This window comes from Aptenodytes patagonicus, chromosome 2, assembly GCF_965638725.1.
Source record: "Aptenodytes patagonicus chromosome 2, bAptPat1.pri.cur, whole genome shotgun sequence".
NCBI lineage: Eukaryota > Metazoa > Chordata > Aves > Sphenisciformes > Spheniscidae > Aptenodytes > Aptenodytes patagonicus.
The window spans coordinates 47807367-47829110 of NC_134950.1; the positions used below are offsets into that span (position 1 = coordinate 47807367).

Consider the following 21744-nt stretch of genomic DNA (forward strand, 5'->3'; position numbering starts at 1 on the left):
GTGGGAAAATCCCCTGCATCCTTCAGCTGCATTATTGGGGGAAGCTGAATGTTCTGCTGTGCTGTGAGGAGCTAAAGCGATGCGCCTCAGAGGAAAAGTCAAACTCGGCTGTCTGATTACTGGAAGCATAAAAATGTACTTAGGCATGTCGTTGTCTCTTAATTACTGCTGTCGCATCTGTACAACTGGTGTCATGTAGGTACCTATATATGGAGTTGAACACTTAGCTTTAGATGCCCAGATTTGGAATGCTGGCCACTGAAGGGACCCGTGTGGTCCTGCTCTCCGTTCCACTCAGAAGCAGGTAGTAATGAGGATTCAAGTCACTGAGCACGCTAAGGCACCAATCACGACATTCTGAAGCCCCTTCCTGGCAATAGTGCTATTTCTGTTCCTCTCTCCTCACTACAGCATGTACCCAATTTACCACGGGGTACTGTACATCTCCTTGTTCCCAGACACCTTCTGCTCTTCTGTCGTAAGGTTCAGTCTGGGAGGATTTGGATCAGTGCTGAGCGTGTCAGGGTTTTAATTCCTTGCCAGAATTTCGCAGCAGGAAGGGTTAGTGCTCTAGTCTGGGAAAGAGTACGAAGCTGGTGACGGACAGGGATGGATGACAAGAGCTTGAGGAAGGTGAGGTATATAGGTGGCTCTGCAGCCAAGAAGGACTTGGGAACATCACCTTACCCACCTTGGTGTCTTTCAGTGGAAGAGGGATTTATTTAGCACAAGAACACATACAACTTCCTCCTTCTCCTTTTATCACCAAAAAATGGCTGCACACCTCGCCTTCCACCAGCCCCATTTTCTTGTTGGAAATATGGCATAAATATTTTTATTGCCTAACAGGATGAGTATATATGATCTTTTCTTCCTCCTGCCCCCCTGCTTTTTCCCTGCAGTGTCCCAAAGCTTCGGTTACGCTAGAGGTAAACCTTCAAGGGAGCAGTAACACAGGAATATTCAACAAGCCCCTTACACAACAACCTCTGAGGCAAAATATTGGGCTGGAAAATTGTTTACAAAAATCTATTTATCTTGCTAAATTAATATTTTAAAATTTTTCTATAAACTTCCTCTATTTTTAAATCTTCCTTTTTCTAGATTTAAAATGTTGGAATAATGACTGTCAGCATCATTGCCTCCTGACGATCATGAGCAAGAAATGCCACTTTAGGAACAAGTACACCCAGATAAACAAGACAGTAAAAAGGCATTTCTTGTCTCATGGTTTTTTTCTATTTAATATTGGCAGTGCTGGTCCTTCTGGACAGCAGAAGGCTGCACTGGAGCTGGGGAACTCCTCCAGAACTACACGAGGAACTGTGCAGAGTTTGTGGGCTGCAATTTGGTGGTGCACAGAGTGAGATGAGATGCACAAGCTTTCTAGCTCTGCCCCTGCACTTTCAGTGTGGCAGCACCTTCTACAGAAACAGTATATAAGGGGTTTGGTTGGAGGACTACATCTGTGAGTCTGTGAACTTTTCCCCGGGTGCTCAAGAAGTTGGAAGGCTGAGGAAGATGTTACTGTCCAGGGACATGCAACACGCACTGTGTAATAATCAAATGAGTTGATCTCCATGGTCCCTTCCTGTCTTAAAATCTGTGATCTACTCACTTCAGGGAAAGACAACCCTTGAGGAGAAAGAGGCATCTCACAGTTAAATCCTCATCTTCCACATAAGCAAAGGATAAGGACGAATCTGGAACTTCCTTTTCAGAGTATATTGTCTGGCAGTGTAGGCTTAGGAGGAGATCCTTCATAAGGACCTTTTGGATGGTATTTTGCACTGCACTGGACATCTGCTGCCAAGAATACTGCATGAACAGAAACTGCCAAGCTGTTCCTTCTCTGCTGCCATATGTCATAGCTAATTTGTGGCCTTGATAGTTTACCAAATGTAAGTGTGTGAATGGATCAAATCCTGTCGCTCTTTGCTTATCCAGAGCACAGGAGGAGAGGACACGATCAGGATAATTTCCTGAGCATAGCAAAAATTAAGCCATGTTCCTGGCCGAATGGCCAACAGGATTCTTTAAATATTTTACCAGTGACTGTAAAAATAGCACATGGAGTCAATGAGCCCAGTACAGTAGCTCCTACAAAATCATCTACAGAGTGAGAAAATCATCACACAAAAGTTTACTCTTGTAACTGTTTTTTGGCAGCAGCTCTTACTTACCATTTTCAACATTTGCCAGTCGATGCAGAAGTGGTAACCACACCAGACATTGTGGCGGGGGATCAGACATGAGAGTATCCAAGAAAGTGTTTAATGTGACTTTTTTCTGCTCAAACAAGCAAACAAACATGCACAAAGAATCAGTAATTAGACATATCAAAATGATTTTATCTAGTCCTTACAGAAACACTTGGGAACAACTTTCAGACACTGCTTGTAGCCCTGGTTTACCAAAAAGAACAAATGATACTAGCAAAGCTTTTCTGGACTATTTTTAGTAGTTACAATGTATACTACTGATGACTAGCAGTCCTTTTCACAAGGCTGGGTTGGAGACACCTAGCTCCCATTCACTTCAAGACTCTCTTCTAAAGTAATTGCCTGAAGATGCTTTGTGAATAAGGTTCTCTCTTAACTCTCAACTCTTCATGTTCTCATGTGTTTTGAGTACCCCATAACGAGTACAAGTGCATGTAGGGTATCACTATGTATTACCAATTTCACTTGAAAAGCCACTGTAGAGAATGACTGGTGGTACTCCAAAAAAGAAAATGAAAGAAAATAATGACAAGGGAGTATAATTTCAAAACAAATATAGGGGAAGGACAGACCATCACAGGCAATTGTGTTACTGTAATTTAAGAAACTACGCTTGTCTGTTGAGTGATGGCAACTAGTTATGGGTGAGCTCTGATTGTGGGATATTGTGTTTGCATACACTCAGGGACTGCAACTGTTCCTAAAACCTCCATACCTGTAAGCACTTAAAGGCCTATGACCCTTTATCTTTCAAAGAGATTTAAACCCTAAAATATCCCTGTTGATTTAAAAAATGTAATCTAGGGCCTTAAGTTTCTTAGGCATCTGGAAAAAGTCAGCACAAATCTTAGTTCATTTGGGTTTTTTTCAGACCTAGATGTGGTATTTCAGCCTGAGATATCGCCGCCATGAATACTTGCTCTTTCCTATCTAGTATACTGGCTACATAAGTGTGTACAAAAGTACACAGCTACTGGGTGGTCAAGGACAGAGAGTCCTTAAGAAATCAGCACCTGAGCCTTCCTTTAAAATAAAATTAAGATGCAAAAATATTGAGCCCTGTTGAGAATGTGTGCAGATATAATTTATAGACATACATATTTAAGTAGCATTCCCATATCCAAAGGGATTGCTAAATTTTCATATCTGATTGCATAAGCTACTGCTTTAACTTGCTAAAGAACCGTGGTTACCCCATGAGGAAGCAAAATAGCAGCTATGCAGTGACATGTATCATCTCTGTGTGTTGTGGAGTGCTTTTAAGAGCTGAGATTTCCAGATGGAGTGTCTGTGCCGCATTTATATACAATTGCCACCAGACGTAAAGAAAATCATTATTTCTCTTATACACTCAGCGATCAGTGGAAAACATCTCACTCTGTAACAGTCTCAGGGCTGAAATATTGCAAGATATTGGGAAATATATAAAGGTATTTGTCCTTAAAAGAAGAGAAAATACTTCAGGCTAGTTGTGAAAATGGTCTTGATTCTTTAATGAACAGAAATGGCCAGAATATGAGCTTAAATCTCATTGAGATACTACCTTTTCCCACAATACCTGCAGTATGAAAGTCCAAACAAACAGCTACCACCTGCCTGTTGTATGAACGATCTTCCCACCCATGGAGAGTGGATAACCACTTCCCGAATAGGCTTCCTACACTATAAGCATCAGCTCACAGAAAAGGATCTTCCTTTTGGAGATCTGCTGCGGATGTTTGGCATGGATTTACTGACCAATGCTGCCAGCAAATGTCTGTCCTGTCTGCAGCAGAACTGCGAACAGGAGGAGAAAAGGCAGAACTAAGTCTAGGAAAAGAAGGGTCCTCCAATGCCCCATACTGCAGAGCTGAGTAGCCTTAAGCCTTCCCTCTGCTCTTGAAGGCAGATAAGTTGGCAGCAAACACACAACCCGTCTAAACAAGCAAATAGATGGGGAGACAAGAACAGCTCTTCCACAATGGAATAGGCTTTTGAATGCAGCTATAATTTAAAACCTGATTTGCACCAAATAAAGCAACTTAGCTTCACTGACAGCTTTATGGCCGAACTTCTCTGGTGGTCACTGATTTTATGGATTACAGAGAGCAGTGTCCCTTAAAAGGACACCAGCAGAGCAATTTCCATACACTTTAAAAGGCATATTTTCCTCCTGCCGGTTTTTTTCAGCTGCTGGGAAAGTTGAAACTGAAAGCTGTTTTCTAAATATACGCTACATGCAGATGGAGTCTAGGTTTGTGGAATAACACTTAGCCAAGTGCTAAGAAAATGAAGTTAGTATCTATCTTTTTAGTTTGGAATAAAAAAAGAGAAATAAAAAGTGTTTTTCATAATAACAACAACATTTTTTAATACAAACCCAGTGTAACACTACATTAATCCTACCTATGGGGGAAAGTGGTGGCGATAAAACTCCTTTTTGAGCCACGGATTTGTATTCTGAAACACCAAGTCACTTGCTCGGCATTTCTGTTCCATAAATTTGCTGATGAGGAAACACTGTTGTTTCTATTTTGAATAGCCATTCAATCTAGCAGTGGTTCACAGATGGAGGAAAATACATGGTTTGATGACGTAAACCAGTACAATGGGGAATAATAAAACATTTCTGCAATAGGAAGAATCCTTTCCGATGCAAACCGAAATGGATTTGACACCGTGAGCAGAAGATCATTCCCAGAATTTTTTCTTTCCCTGAAATTGAGGAATCTATGTATCAGGAGGGTGAAAGGCTTCTGGTAAGCAAGAGTGATCCATATTGAGAACAACAGAGAGAGTGCCAAACTTATCCAAAGGTATCAACTTTTGATAACACTAAGTGCAATATGAGAGAGTGAAAGAATGACCCAGAGTGTGACTAAGACTGTGAGTATCATTTATCATGGTGTCATAGGGATATGTTGTTTTGAGTCTCATTTCAAAACTCTGGTTCATCCCTAAGGAAGACGTAATGAGAATTACATAAAGTGAATTTAAGTGAAATATTAGACTAGATTTACAAGAGCACTTGGCTGCCTGCAGATGCAAAACAGCAGCTTTGTAAATCTGCTGTGTACCCACATCAGTCGGAGACCTAACTCTCGTTAGCTTTAAGTGGAGATTGTGAGGTAAGGTACCTTAGTGCATCTGTTCCACTCATTTGGATGCAATGTCAATGAAAGTGCCATTTCTGATGGCTGCTTAGATAGAAAATGAGGCCTGAATGACATTTTTTCAAGAAAAGAAATTGCTTTCTTCATCTTTAATAATACCATGTCCAACATGCAAAGCTTGAATGCCCCGTTGCCACGCAGGAGCGCTCTTTCATTATTTTAACATAAAACTACCAAAAGTCACTTCACTATGTAAATTCTTCAACATAAGATGAAGTGCTGTCTTAAGTCTCCCGCTGTGAAACAAGACTAGTTTCACATATGCAAACATTACCATTTAAAACGATTTGGGACATGATTCAATAAATGAATTTCAACAATGCCTTTCAGTTGACTGGAGTGCCTATTGATTAGAGATGAAACTGAGGGAAAACAAAAAATGAGACTCTGTTTTGCATGAAAATGACACTATTCCTGCTCCATTCAACTTATTTGTTCAACAGTATTCAGTTAGCAAATGGAAGGATAAAGAGAAGGAAAATACCACTTTATTTCTAACATTTTCCCAGTTTCAGCATCTTCCTTTACTTTATATTTATGGAATTATATAGTGTGATGCGTGGCAAGAGCCAGGGGAATTCTCTCCTTCTCCATTGGAGAAGTGGACAACCAGCCCCGATTATGGGATCTTTTGAAATGCTAGGTATTAGCCGCAGCCAGCGCACTGTACTCAGTGCACCTACAGTCTGGTAAGCTGTGGAAAAATCTCGTATTTTCTTCAGGATAAATTAATTGCTTTCCTGACCCTACCTCACCGATGCTATCTGTAAGAGACGAGGGATTTTCTAATACGTACTGACTCCCATTTTCAATAAACGTTTAAGGCAATTTTCTACTCACTCGTAAACTTCTCATGTGTGTACACCATCACTTGGAAAACATGGTTTGTCTTTTCAGTGGGGGTTGAGCTTTGTATGGAGAAGTTAAAGTCTCATATATGCTTATAGCAACAACAACTAACTGGAGTGGAGGATTGCATGTCTTGGGGTATTTATATCACCTAAATGTAAGTATCTAACTTAGGTGCTTAAATTAGGAAGTTAGCCTCCTCAGGCTCCCTAATTTAGGAATATGTAAGTTAAGATCCTGCTCCAAATCACTTTTTGACTAAGCCTCTCTCTCTCCTCCATGGTTATATGGGGAACCTATAGAGATTAGCTTCCTATTGAAGGCACCTAACCTACATGCCAGAAATTAGCAAAGTGGACCTCCCCTCCACCCAGCCATGCGTTTCCTGGGTGAATATGCACATATGTGTAAGAAAGGAAGAAAGTCTTGGCCTGCTCAGAGGGCTGACAGAGATCCTGTGTCTAGGATGCTCACTCTTCATTTACCTGTTGCGAGAAACAGGATTTTGCCGATTGCTCAGTATAACCAAATGAAGGCCCTTCGAAAACAGCCGTGGGCAGCTTGAGAACCTCCCGCAGAAACATGTCGTATCTGCCATAAACCATCACTCCACTGGAGTCGGAAATCATTGAGAAAATATCTGAGGGGGGAAAAGACAAGAAAAGGACACAGCAACTTCAGTGTGAGCTACAGATTTGCTCTTAATTCAGTATCATCTGATCTGAACTAAGGAGTACTAAGCAACATGTTCTGCTTATGGAAACATCCACTATTAATGCATCTTTAATTATAATCCCACTCACTAGAAAACAAAGAGAATGATTTACATATAAAAAGTAGCTGATTTTGATATTAAAAAATTCCTGCTTCTTTTTCATTGTGTGTGGTCATTTTTTGAAGCGAAGTCTGATGCATGGCATGAGGCAGTAATTTAATCAGATAAGAAGGATCTAATTTGACAAGATACGCAACATCAGCTTTTTGCCTACTGCCAGCTTACCATGTCGAATATAAATCTTGACAATGAGTTCATTAAGTCAGTTATTATTGTTTTGGACACACAAAGCACTGAAGGTCTTTCAAATGCATTACTTTTGACTCTTCTCCCCTTTTTGCTTTTTTGTTCATGTATAAAAATATTGCAAAGTTTTATTTCTCCAGAGATGCATGTTTCTCAGCCTTTACTTTTCCCCTTGTTTATAAGTATCCTAAGCTTAGCAGGGGATCACAGACTAAGGAACATTTATCGTTTTTCAGACTGTCATGTCAGCTGCTTCATTTCCAGGAACGTTGAAGGAATTTTCTGACAACAGGACCCTGGGCTGCTGACCCGAAAAATCAGGATCATACTCCAGCCTTCCACTGGATGGACCCTGCTCCATATTCTTAAAGCAGCCTCAGGAACAAACAGTGTTCAACTTATAACAGTGTTCAATTTAAAATGTATATAAGTTCAGTCTACATTTGAGTTTCTACATAGAAATAATATATTAAAAAATGGCACCAAATCTGGAAGACTAAATTAGCACCTGGGACTTCCACTTGTCTATCTAAACAGCAACAGTTTGTAAACTCAATTTTCTTTGGCTGTGGTAGAAGGCTCAGAGGAAACTGAAGGCTGACATTAATCCTTTGGTCAAAAAGTCTGGAAAATGGTGTTTTGGACTTGAGCTACAGCTATCGTAGCACTAAATAGAAAATCTTTCATTGCAGCTGCGAGTAAACTATGCCTTGGCTACTGGGGAACTGGGAATAAATGCTGTGAAATGAGAATCTATTTTCCAAAAGAGATGGAATTAGTATGTGCCCTAAGGGAAGAAATATAAATAGTGCATAAATATATTGTACTTCTAAGTGTGAAATGAGAGAGATGTTATTAAAAAAAGTCTGAAGAAATCGTTAAATGGTGCTTCATGATGCTGAACATTTGAGGCACCTACCTGTACTCTGAATTCCATCATCCCAAAGGAAAAAAAAAAAGGCCACCAATCAGAACCTCAATATATGCAATTTGGCTTCAAAAATATGAAGTCTTGTGTGAAGTTCACTCAAACATTCAGTGGGAATTACTTGGAGGTGCATATAGTGCAAATCCCAAACCCAGCCATGAAACTATAATTTATCCTAATTCCCTCTTTTCATACCTGTACTGTTATCTCTCAAAGTACAACAATGATTAACAGGTAAAAAAGGTCACCCAGAAGACTTACATCTTAATTTGTCCATGATCTTTCCTCCACAAAGAGTTGCCAAGGCCATTTTGACAGCAAAAACGGAAATTTTACCATGCCCTTCCCTGTTCAAAAGTAGAAAGTAGACATATTTTATAATATGGACTTCCTTCCATTTAAAATGTATATCATTGACATGACATATTGTAATGCACACTGTATGTGGATTCACATATGAAGAAATAATTGAATTTTAAAATCAAAGTTTGTTTTGTGGGAACACACATGAGTACATTGTTCTGTAAAGATCTCAGAACAGATTTATTATGTATGTAAATCTCAGTATTAAATTGTTTATCTCATTATACATTAAGGTGATGATTATTACTCCTGTTTGTGCTACAGTAGCAGTGGAAGGCACCTGTCACACTCACGGCCTCCCTGTCCTAAGTGCACTCTGTATCTTCTGTCCCTAGAAGATTGCAAATAAGTGCAAAAATCAACACTGGGAACAAAAGTGAAAAAGCTGAAAAGGACCACACGATTGCACAAGCTGCGTATTGTTCCTGTTAGTAAGTCCTGACAATTGCCTTTTAAATGATACACCTGACTCCCATGAACCTTTAAGAAGGACTTTGCTGAAATATGGGGAATAAACCTGCATCCAGAATGAGCAAAGGACATTTGTTGTCATATGTAGAACAGTCTTGTCTCTGGTTTGTTCAAGTTGAGGCTATGTCTGGCTCTCTGTTTTCAACTTAAAATGAATAATGCTGTTAAATCCCAAATGCACACAGGTCTATGCCATAGGGGCAAAAAGACATTTTTTTCTGTAAATCCAGTCACTTTCAGGTAAAAATAAAAGACTTTTTTTTCTCCTGGAAGGATCAGACCATACACTGCACTCTCAGGTTGCTGTGTTCACCTTTAGCACGTTGCCAACTCTTCCTTCAACTGTCTTTGAAGCATGCAGTGCCTTAATTTTATTGCTCTTCTTGCTATCCTCATTCTCCCTCCACAGTCATGATGGTGCCCAATGATTACCTGCCATTATAGAAACCTTGCTATATTTGAGCTGCATGAGTAATACATGACTTCACACACTGCAAGGCACTCTCAACTCCTAAAAGACCTATCCCCCCAGTTTAGGCAAAACTAAGTTGAGAGTGTTCACAGGAATGGCAGAACAAAGATGCTGTAATGTTCAGTCCCTTTCCAAAGATGAGAACGAGCATGCCCTCTTAAGTTCATCTCCTTTTTAATGTTCATTTTTTGGGCATCCAAATATTGAAACGTGTCTCTTTTCTTGAAATTCTCTGAGTCTTACCATAAGGCAGTCAGAGTCCACAGTTGCACTGGAGCAACTTTTTTCTGTCATCCAAAGTCCTTAGCATTACTTAATATCTTCCCACATGTCTGTTTAATGACATCAGTGAGAACATGTTGTCATCATGCTTTAAAAAAAGAGACAGTCAGCCAATACTTGTGAGCTTAGCAAAATGGCACCCATGTCTCTTTCTAAATTCTACTGATAGGGCTAACGATGGGACCAGATAACAAAGTTTTGCGTCATTTTTTGAAAATGGAGGTTCTGTGACCTTCAGTCTTTACTCCATCAAGGAACATTATGCTTATATGGGATTTCCTGTTAAAATATATAGAATTATCTCTTACATAAGATAGTCTAACTGCACTGGCAATAGCAATATATAGAAATTGAGCTCTCCATCAATATTTATGAAATTAGTCTGTTGATTGTCACTCGCAGTTTTAATGAAGAAAATTGTGTCTGATCAGAACTAAAAGATAAACTGATTCTGGAAAGACACAGAGCCTGTGACCGTGTCTCTCTCTCTGCCCACCTCAAGCCAGACTTATACAGTAACATATACATATGTAGTAGACATGAATGGCATACTCATATCAGTACATTAAAGCATGGTACATGCTTCACTGCTATGTTCATTACTAAGTCACTCAGACTTTACAAAATGAGTCAGTTTTCTAAGCTTGGCTAGCTGATAACCTATACAGTTTGGTGAATTGGATTTAGTTCTAGCTCAATGTAACCCATGTGTAACCCACTAAATATTAACTATAAATATTCTTTACATGCATTTAAAATTCTGCTTTTTGTCAGAAAATCAACCAGAGATGTAAACAAAAAACCTAACTATTTCAGTATTTAAGAAATAAATCTTTACTATGTTTATAATGCTTGGCTTTCATGCACATTTTCTTTCTCATGGCATTGCGTTCTCTTTGAATAGCTTCCTAAGATTAAAATCACACTATAGGAATTTCCAGTCTTCTGTATTTCCATCCTTTGTTGGCTGGATTCTAATTTGTGTAAACCAGGATCTAGCACTGCTGCAGCTATGGCTGAGAATTTGTCCATTTTGTATTCTTTTTGTGCGTGCTACCCTTTAGACCTTTGGGAATTTTTTTTTTCTGCACTGTTTCATCATGAGGTTTTCATCTGCCTTTAAAAGAGTTGTTACACTTAAGAAAAATAAATGCTAAGTAGAAGCAATGGCATTATTAAGAAGCAATGGAAGAATTAGAGGGAAAAATAAAGCCCATGTGGAAGTGCTTCAGATTTAGATTATTTTTCCCAGTAGGTTTAGCTACATTTACTAACAGGATTACACTCTTGAATGGCAGACACATATCAACTTGCCTTCAGCTTTCCACCCCAGAGCCATCAGCTTTTCCCATACTCAAACAGTTATGGAACAGAGGAACAGAAAAAGAAAAGATTTCATTTCTCTCTTCAGTCTCTCAGTTTGAGTTGATTAGTTTTGACACTGTATTTTGTATCAGTCATTTGTATTCATAAAAGCATCACTAGAGCCAGTATAAATTCAATTTGCCCTCCAAATATATAGGTGTGTGCGTGTGTGTGTGCATCCATATACTCACATGCATATATAAATACCTATGACTGATGAACGGACAGGAAAATGGGGTCTAAGACTTGCCAATATAATTTGGATCCAGAAGTGCCCTAAGCTAAGTCTAAGCACCACAGATGCCCTTGACTGGCAGCACTGGGGCCTCTCAGTGTTTGCTGCATAAAAGCAAACGCTGAAGCAGCGGCTCACAGCAACATGAAGATCTCTGTTGAAGTCGGTGCTCCCTGAAAGAAGCTTTAGGCTGGCTAATGCAAAGACATATAAATTTTACTAGTGGAAATAGGAGAGGACAGAAAATATTTTGATTTTATATGGCACCTCTCCTACTGAGGTTACTCTTCAGATCCCTACAGAAAAACACCATAAACGATGGCAAAGGCAAACCTTGAAGCTGATATGCACTTAGCCACAACACAGGATGGAGTACTTAGGAAAGGGAATGATGGCCAGGGCTTAAGGTTATCTCCTGCTGCTTGGGGAAAAAAGGGCAAAAAATAATACATGCTTTTAGACACCAGAGCAGAGCAGAAGGTTTCCTCTTCAAATGTGTGGCTGCAGAGAAAGACAGCCTCTCCCCAGAGCAAGGAAGCCCCACAGACTGCCTGATAAAATCCACACACCGTACAAGGATAAGTCCAGCTCCAGGGCCTGAATTTGCCTTTCGGGTCAGCAAGGAGAGCGGTACCAAATGGATGACACTGACATTTGTCAGGATCTCCAGCAATACTCATCCTGAGACAGCCATATGGTGGGGAAAGCTATAAATAACATCACGTCTTTAGAAATAGCAAATGTGTCCCATGAAATGGACATTGAGAAAATATGATTTTTCTCATTAACTAGGTATGAAGTGGTGCTCCCCCAACGCTTTAATTTATCTTTTCCAAAAGTAACAAAATTTCTTCAGTTGCTTGTGGGCCTCCTACTGCCCACCTTAATCAGGGCAGCCGATTCTGAAATGTCAGAGGCTGTAATTACAAATTCCCATTTACACAAACAGGTTTTGGAGAGGAAATTTTACTGGAATCAAGCAAAATTCTTTCATTTAGGAGAGCAAAATGCATAATGACCAAATCTCTGAAATGCTTTTTTTTCGCTGGACTTCCTTCGTAAAAGCTAGCTGGCCTGTATGGCTTCCAGTGACTACTGAAGGTGGAGAAGAGAGGGTATTAAACACTTTACAGATCTGAATAGATGGATGAGCAAGAAGTTATACTTCCAAAACAGATTCTGAACATCTTGTATTGAACTTGGTATGATTCAAATGTGCATTTGATTAAACAAAGGCATGAACATTTCCTCTTTTCTTTGTAGAAGTCAAGCCCCTCCAGCCAGATTGGGTCTGTTTCATAGCCCAGAGCTCACAACCCCATTCGTAGGACAGGAATGTCAAGGGACAGAGAAAAATCAGCTACTTTCTTGTCAGTTAAACTTTGCAGCAGGAATAGCCGTATTGCAATACTGAGTCAGTGCTGAAGATGATCTAGCACAGAATATTTTACAGTCTGTTTAAAAAGAGTCTTTTTGGGAACGGCTCGATTGAATGAGGCTGACATTCCACCTAGCCACCTAGGCTTTGACACCGGCCTGGGATGAATTTTTCAGAGAGGTCTGAACTTGCCATCTTTTTATATAGTACTTGCGCGCTAGTGTTATTTCATAAAGCCAGTTAAACACCTTAGACCTTGAAGCAAAAGCTATTGCCCAGTTTTAATGTGCAGTTAAAAATGCAAATCAGGCATGTTTTTGTCCAGATTTTTTAAAGTCTGACCGTCTCATTCTGCTCACTGGTTTTGGTCTGTCAGGGTCCTCTACCACGTGATGCTGACTTTTATACACTAACGGCAAATTAATTGGAGCAGCATTTCTGTTCGTGAATTTTGATTTTGTTGACTTGCCGTTTTATAAGGTTGCACTTTAGTTTTGGCTTAGCATGAAGGAGCATCACACTCAGCGTCACGTGAAATCTTATATGCTATAATTTTTCCCCACTTTTTCCTCCCTTCAGGGTTAGGCAGCAGGGAAATATAATTACCTGTAGGCCTAATGAATCCCCGAGGCTGTGAAAACATCATAAAAAAACTGCGATGAAAGTTCAGCACAAGCAGTGGCCAAGCTGGCCCACATGCCACAGCATTGTGCTGTGGTTCCTCTTAAGTTTTGCTAGCCAGGTTCTAGCTCCTGAGAAGACATCTGTATTGCAGGCCTAGGGAAATACTCCCTGCCAGAGGGCAGAGACACCTGCCAGGTTTTCAGCAGGCTATAAACGAGGGAAGAAGCTCTGTTTAAAGCTTGGAGGATCTTCAGCCAGCACAGTACACGTGGGGCAGTATATATTAACTAGAACTAAATAAATGAGACAGTGGTAAGCTTATTAGATTTTAAATCACACATTAACTTGTCCCTTGTGGTCCCTTCATATATGTTACGTCGCAGACTCCATTTCTCCACTTTCTTTCTTTGCATTTCAAGCAGGACATGAGAAACCGCACAACCTTTTCTGGACCTGCCCACCATACAGCAGGAGCAGCCATCGCTCTGCGTAGCCACAAACACCAAAAACATCCATGATCACTCAGAACAGCCTTCTCATTTATACTGAAGAGCTATTTGGTCTTGGTCTACTGTTTTGGTCTTAGAAAGCTGGTTTGGGTTTTTTAGGGTTTTGGGTTTTTTTTCATTGTTGTCTGCATTCATATAATCAAATGTGATCATATTAACATTCATTAATAAACAAGAAAAATAGTTCCTCAGTAGCCACCTAGAAATTTGGATGGCATTTCTGCTGGCCAACTGTTTTCTTAAAACACAAGGCTAAGAAATAGAGGAGTGAACCTTTGAAGAGATCAAAGATAACAGGACTATTTTAGGGGTGACTGTTGTGATATCAGTATGATTCACACACCTAGTAAAACCCCTTTTTTCATCAGAGAAGACTGCAGGCAATCTAGTTTAACTGTCCAGTTTCTATAAATGGGGGGAGAGTAAGAAAAAGACTTCATCCTGCCTCACAGTTCCATGCCTGTTCCCCCTATATGCAGTGCATTGCTTCCCTCTGAGCATGGGACCACCAGAAAAGACCTTGCTCCTCCTTCTACCAACTTGTATCCTTCAGCAGAGAAGGACCTTTCTGCTGCACTGCAGGGAAGGGGAGGGAAGGGAGCAACATAGGAAGCAGAGACATCAGCTCTGGTTAGACCCCAGCAGCTCTCACACCGCCCCTGTAGCATGTAGAGCCACCTCCCTCCCTCCCTCTGTTTCCCAGGAACAGGGAAATCTGGACCACCAGTGGTCGCTAAACCAACACGCGACCCAAAATTTCAATAATCTGAACCATACTAAAGGGTAGGGCACATTTTGAGAATCAGACGCTTAACTTTTATGTCTATATCTGTGACAGGTGTCCAAACTTGCATTACAGTAAAGAGAGATCTAGTTGACACACATCGCCATGAAGCCTGAACTTAGATATCTCAGATTGCACCTAAACCTCATCCCAGATATTTGGTGCATTTAAAATGGGGCGATAGGCAGCCAGCCCCTATCTCCAACCCCAGAGCTGGGAGCCTCTTCCTGGGCGTCCTTTGGGTGTCTCTGTCCTTCTGGGAAGTGCATCCTGTGCACCCCGCTCGGAGGCAGCATGACAGACTGAGTTGCTGCTTGGTGAACAGAGTGAGGGTCACAGCCTCCTCACCCCTGGGAGGGCCTGATGTGAAGCCCAGAAACAGGTCACGGCCCACAGCACATGGGATGTTTTCAGGGAAAGCAAAACCTTACCCCTTTAAGCACATTCTCTGTTTCCCTACAGGGAAGTAAAATCCTCTCCTCCATTTTGCTGCAAGTAGCCTTGACGTCTAGCCGAGATCTTTACCCCTGTACAGTGAGCTACAAAACAAGCACGTTATCGCAGGTCTTGCCTCCACAGTCCTGGGTCTTCCCCTGTGTTTACCAGCCGGGAAGCAGTTTGCTTGTGGCATTTAGCAATGCATGCGTCTGGCCATTTTCATTGTCCTTTAGTGTTCTTGTCACAGCCACAATGGTATAAATTAAAATGCTTGTTCCTTCTTTTATTGCCCTTGAGGGGAGAAAAATATTCCTGAAGGCTATGGTTTCACAATGGATTGGCTTCTTTTTCTTCCCTTGGAGGGGCCAGAGGGGAGGCTGGGTGCAGCCTCATCACATGGACCATCTACTTTTTCTCCCCGTTGCCATGGCGACTGAGTCGCCAGCTGGTCTGGCTCTGAAAGGTGCTCGACGACACCCAGCACCGGGGCCCTCAAGCAACAGGATGGGAAAGAGGGAGGGGGAGAGGGGCAGCATACTTATTTTAATGTGTCATGGCCAGTGTTTTCAGCTGGTGAATTTTCAAAATATAAGCCACAAAGAGGCAATAGGTCATCTGCAATAGGCAATAGGTCAGACTTAACCACTGTTCTCCAATAATTCGGTTTTGAGGATTGCAAATATTGCAGTACAGTTGATGACTATGTATTCAGAAACTGTAATATGTACACACAGTATACTTGTTAAGGTAAGTGGCTCGCCCTATCTCAAAATTGTCCTTTTTGTAATATGGGTCCCATGCAGTAATAAACAACATGCATTTCATCACCTCCAGGTCTTTATCCTATTTCTGTCATGGTCTCAAAATCATGCTGCACTGGCATGAGCCAGAAAAAAAAAATTGCTTACAGCTGCAAGAACTTGCAGGAAAATGAGCTCTTTCAAAATAATGAGCTATTAACCCATGGCACTGCTGCAGAGGCATTGCAGTGGTGTCAGCCACTGGTGTGTCAATAAATAACACGGCAAATTAGAAGTGGATGTAAATTTGTTTCTGTAGATAATTCTTCTTTGATATAAACTGGAACAAGTCTGAGTAACTGGATGAAAACACAGTTGTGCTGAATTTGGCTCGTCAGAAAGGAAAGCAGAGGTCCTTAATTTAGGTTCTCTCCCTAGTTAGCACTATTCACATGTTCATTATTTGGGTCACAATTTAGCTTGTTCAATTGTTTTCCAAAGATATTTCCAGAGCAAGCAAAATCCTTTCACCAGTCAGGAGAGCAGGGAAGCACATGTGGCTAAGAAAGGCAGACTTACGGATCAAAGGCTGCTAGCAAGAAGTTGAGCAGTAAGCTGATGGATTGCTCCACATTGATCTGGTGGGTTGTCGGCATCCGTTTGTTGAGCTGGTAGAAGATAGTTGAAATCACAGCTTCCAGGCGAGCCACGTTCAGTTCGATGTTGGGATCCAGGTTGTTCAATGCGTTTTCCCGCAAGGCTTCTATCACGTTCCAGATGTCCACCAGATGCACTAGGGGACAGGAAGAAAGAGTCAGCGGGGACATGCGCTGATGAAAGCAACTGAGAAAAAAAGTCACCTCATCCCACAGCGTGGGGAATAACACAATCGCACAGGACACGCTTCACGAATAATTAAACGAATGAATGTATTTTCCATCACTGATAATTGAACTTGGTGGAGGAACGCACAAATAAAATTCAAATCCATTAATAAGCAAACAATATATTGATATTATTAGTTGTAATGCATACAACTTCAGCTTGGGAAATCATTCCTCATTGTATAAAGTATTCAAGTAAAAATCTATATTTTACGGAAATCAATGGAAGGTAAACATATGCTAATTGTTCTTCTGAACCATGCCTCTATGAATACCCATTCAGAAATTACTCTTAGATATTAATTTGCATAGCAGATGGGCTTTTCAGAAGATCCTAGGAATACTAAGTGCTTAACACATATTGACATTTTGAAAATTCTTTTCAGCAATTTGTATGGAAAGCAAAATATTTTACAGAAACAGAATTGCAATTGAGTCAGGGTAGACAAGCTACATTTAAACAAAGAACACGTAATGAAGGGATCCCAAAGTCCTATTTTGTGTCTTCTAAATATATTTGCCAAACGATTTGTTCAATCTCTCTCTTTGATAAAGTCCTGGTCTAAGCTGAATTTCATGGGGGCTGTTTTTATTTACAAGGACAGCTTAAAGGACAATCTCTGCTCACCCTTCATATTGTACCCAAACAGAAATCTTGTTTGCATAGCACTGTTATTGTGGCAGTATGATCGGCTTGCCGCAGATTGGCATTTCCAGAAGCGGTGGACCATGCCAAAAATAAAAAAAAAACCCTACACTCATTCAAAATTTGGATTTAGTTCAAACCTGAACTCAAAGAATCATCCCTTTTTTTATCTTAAGTATTATCTACTGTCCTACTAAACTGTCAATAAGAAACAAATCATGAGGTTCAGGGTGCAAATTATCTTTTTTTTACCAAACTACTGTATAGTTCTTATTACTTAGCATGGCGATATGTCTTATGACATATCAAGAGCCATCCGAATGTGGAAGGAGATGCATTTTTTTTGTGGATAGAGAAATTTAATTCTAACTCTCATCATTATACTTTCACTTGCTTGGTTTGCAGGTGCTGTCTCAGACTGCAGTGTGACATGGTGGTCTGATGGCAGGGAAATGTAAGCTGATACTAGATAGATAAATGAAACCAGGTACACTGTCGTTTTACTTAGTCTAGAATTTTTCTCTATGATTGGGTTTCTTTTCTTCTACCTCAGGAAAAAAATAATCTCTAACTCCCTGCTACCACATGTGTAAGCCCAAGGAGGAAGATACACCATACAGGTGAGCGGCCACAGCAGCAGCAACTACTTCGGGCACTAGACAAGGCACCTTTCCACTTCTTCTTGCTGTTCCCTAGCAAATAATTGGGAAAAACTGAAAGATGCAGTTCCATCGTGACACCTAAATATTTATTTGGCCTTTGTATTAAAAGGAAACTTCTATAGGCGACCTTGTATGCTGGCAGGTTGTCTTCAGTGTAGTTCTGAATTAAGCCAGGTGGGTGGAGCATACAACCTCTCTGAACTCCTCCTTTTTGTCTTCTAGCTGGGGAAAGCTTCCCCATAAAAAATCCGGCATAGGTCTCAGATCCTTTTAATGCAGCCATTCCCATTCCCATTCAACCAGTTTTCACTCTCAAGTTGCTACAGAGGTAATCTGGGTAAATGGGAGAGGAACAATCTCCAGGAAGACGGCCTGCACAGAATAACTGACCCCTTTCTGGGGAACTTCTCCACATGGCTCAGAGGCCAGACTGGGCAGAGAACGGAAGAAGTCACCAGAAAGCAGGCCATTGTCTGGTCCAGGACAAAAGGGTTAATGAGCATTTCCCACTCTGGGTCACCACTGTAAGGCAGCCAAGGAAGAAATACATGAAGAAATACATACAATATGCCAGAAGATGCAGCAACAGGCTGGACCATGTGCAAGTATTTTGTGGCCTTATTAAGAGGGGAAGGGCAGGCGGACAGCTGAAGATTAAGTGTGATGTTTCCCTCAAGGTCTAGCTGTTGCTGGCCATGAGAGCTGTCTCTGGTAATTCAGACCAAGTAGATGAAGGAGAAGGTGCTTCCACCAGCAGTTGCACCAGGCTGGCTTCTGGGTGCGAGGGTATGTGTGCAAACTCTTGAACCTGAACTGTAGCTACACTAACAAGATAACAACGTGAGAAATTACCGGGCATAACCAATAGCAAAAAGGGAGTAATGCAGGTGCAGATGGCTAACCTTGACTTGCGGCTACACTAACAAGATAACAATCCAAGAAACAGCACGAACAGGGGTACTAGCTTAACAGCACTGCTGACCGAGGCAGAAATTACTAGGGCAACCCTATCATAAATACCGAATAAGGATGTAAAATCAGCAACATTGGAGCTAGTGGGTAAGAATAAACAGGGACAGGCTGTTTATCTGGGAGTGCATGAGCATAGTAGAGGAAAAAGCATGGGGGTGGAAAAGGGGAATATAAAGGGTAACAGATCGTGTCATCAGAGCTGCTTGGGGGTACCTCTCAAGCAGCCCTGCACCTCATCAGAGCGGAGGAATGAACACAGCAATTTGACCATGTGTGTATCTAGTTTACTTCTGCAGTAGCGGGGAACTGCGACGGTTTCCCCAGCACTGATAAAAGGACATCCTGGGAGGATGAACCAGACATCTGGACTCCCTAACAGTGAGAACTGAATTTCACGCAGCAATTTAACTTTAATTGCTATAGCCTAGTAGTGGAAAACTCTTGAATAAGAGAGCATGGAGGAAAACAGCTGGCACAATGAATGAGGCTGAAATGGGGGCTGGTGTCTTTATTCTTCACATGATCCACTACTGATACTATGTGGCTGTCAGATTTTAATTTTTTTTTTTCTTTTCCCACTGATATTATATTTTTCATAACATAGTCATATCCAGAGTTAGTTTTGATGATGGTCCTGGGAAGGGAAATATCCAGAGGCTAGCAGACATGGGACTAATAATATCAGTACACTAACACATCTGAGAGAAAAATATGGGTTTTAGTGTTAACTCTAACCTGAAAGCCTCATAAGCTATCCTGATATTCATTGGTATGCCAGAAAGGTAGGGCACAAGACTAAGAAAATGACTTATTGGAAATTACACAGCAGTTAACAGTCTCCCACCCACCATAAAAAATTAGTCTCAAGGAACTGCTGTGCATTTGTACTATAAATAATTTTACTTGGGCTTTTTTTTCTTTCTCCAGAAACACTTTGGTTCCACTTGAAGCTGAATAAACAACAATCCTACTGCACTATTTTATTTTGCATTTTATTCATGAATTTCAAATCTCTCTACAGAGGCTGGAAAGCAATACTTCCTGGAGAAAGAAATGGAAGATGGACAAGAGCCAGACATTTAACAAGATCTGCTAATTTTGAAAATATCTGCTGAAATGTCTAGCTCAAAATCACCAGGAGAGTTTGTTAGACTGCTGTACAGAAGACTGAAGTCTCTGGCCTCTACTCAAGTCAGTTGTTATGGACAAGAATTCACCCACCCAAATTTAAATGTCAAAAATCAGGTGTCTACTGTCAGCTGGTGAACAAGGCTCCCTCTAATGTCAGTGAAAGAAAAAGGCACCTTAAAGCAGCTGTTTGGAGACAGGTGGGATGAACAGTGCTTTGAAGGTTCCCATATTTCTTCATTGACTACACACAAAGCCTAAAGCGACAAGTTTACATGAGACATGTAACCTCAGAGCTGGTAAAGTTAACGAAGACGAATCTCACACCTTGCTCTTTAAACATTAAGAAAAGATGTCTTTTCTGTTCTGACTACTACATGGCCTAGAATAATTCAGGTTTTATATAAAATATGAATAATAAATACTTTAATCTGTATGAACAGCTACCAGATCCTGTCATAGTCACAGCCTCTTATACTGCATCACTTAACCTTGCACAGATTACATCTGGGTGTAGTGCCCTACCGATCATTGAAAATCCTTTTTTTTTTTTAAGTTTACTCACATAGTAAGCAGACTTTTACATATTGTATCACGCTGCCAAATCAACCTATCGACATTGGGAAAAGGCAGAGTAAAACACAGGCCTCTACAAGCTCCACTCTATTCATTTGTACTATTAGAAATTTATGCCTACAGCTAATGATATCTGTAGTCTTTTCAATGTATAATAGAATGTCGACCTTGCAAACTTTGCATAAGCTTACCTTCCTCTCATTTTAATTTTCATTCTCTCTGCTACCCATTTTCTATAATACCTGCTATGCCCATTTATTTATTTATCCATCCCTGAGATTGTTTTAAACTCACTGAAGAAGGCATAACTCCTTACTTTGTTTGCACAACATGTAGTGCAATAAAACCCAAATCTGATTTCTACATACTAGTAGGACGCTAACAAGAAGAGTCTGCAGTGTAACAAACAAGCTTACAGATGCAGGAGAGCTTTCTCTCTCCTAAAATCTGCCTTAAATTCCCTCAACAAAGTAAAACTCCACAAGTTTGTTTTTAACTTCTCATTGCTGTTGCTGCTTTTGTTGCCCTACCCACATTTCCCTCTGAAAAGGGAATTATACCTCAGCATGAGAATTATGCCCTTTCTGAAATGGATCTGTAAAACTACAGAAATCTGTCAGTTATTTCTTCAGTGTCAGCAGATGATCACTAGGCAGTAGGAGTAAAAGCTGCTTGTATCTAGCATCTGAGTGGTATAAGGCAATCCAAAATCATGCAGCCCAGCCAATCTTCACGGACCCTTCAGAAAGGCCTCGCACTCTGTAAACAGCATAGCTATCCAGGTGTAGAAGATCTCCCTCATCTGCCTCATGTCTGAAAAAAATGTAGATGATTTCCACAAGCAATTGCTAAACTATACATCTCCGTTTAGATTTTCTGTTAAGTGATTAGTTCTAAAGTCACAGCTAAGCTAAACATCTGCATTATTAGATCTTCTATGGCAAACACTGTCTGCTAATTTAACTTTTATGAGATTAAGTAATATTTAACCACTGTCATAGAGGATTTCATATTTGAACACGTTCTGTAACAGATAGTGATTA

The 21744-nt window shown here is 40.6% G+C and overlaps 1 protein-coding gene across 17 annotated transcripts in view; it reads right to left on the reverse strand.

Annotated features, from left to right (window-relative positions):
• DTNA (dystrobrevin alpha) overlaps positions 1-21744 on the reverse strand; it is a 232854-nt gene that overhangs the window by 56452 nt on the left and 154658 nt on the right. For all 17 annotated transcript variants that reach the window (XM_076329765.1, XM_076329753.1, XM_076329752.1 and 14 more), the window contains 4 exons: positions 16413-16626; positions 8434-8519; positions 6709-6863; positions 2184-2289 (listed from right to left, as the gene is read on the reverse strand). In XM_076329765.1, coding sequence (XP_076185880.1) covers positions 2184-2289; positions 6709-6863; positions 8434-8519; positions 16413-16626 — 561 coding nt within the window. The remainder of the gene's footprint in view (positions 1-2183; positions 2290-6708; positions 6864-8433; positions 8520-16412; positions 16627-21744) is intronic.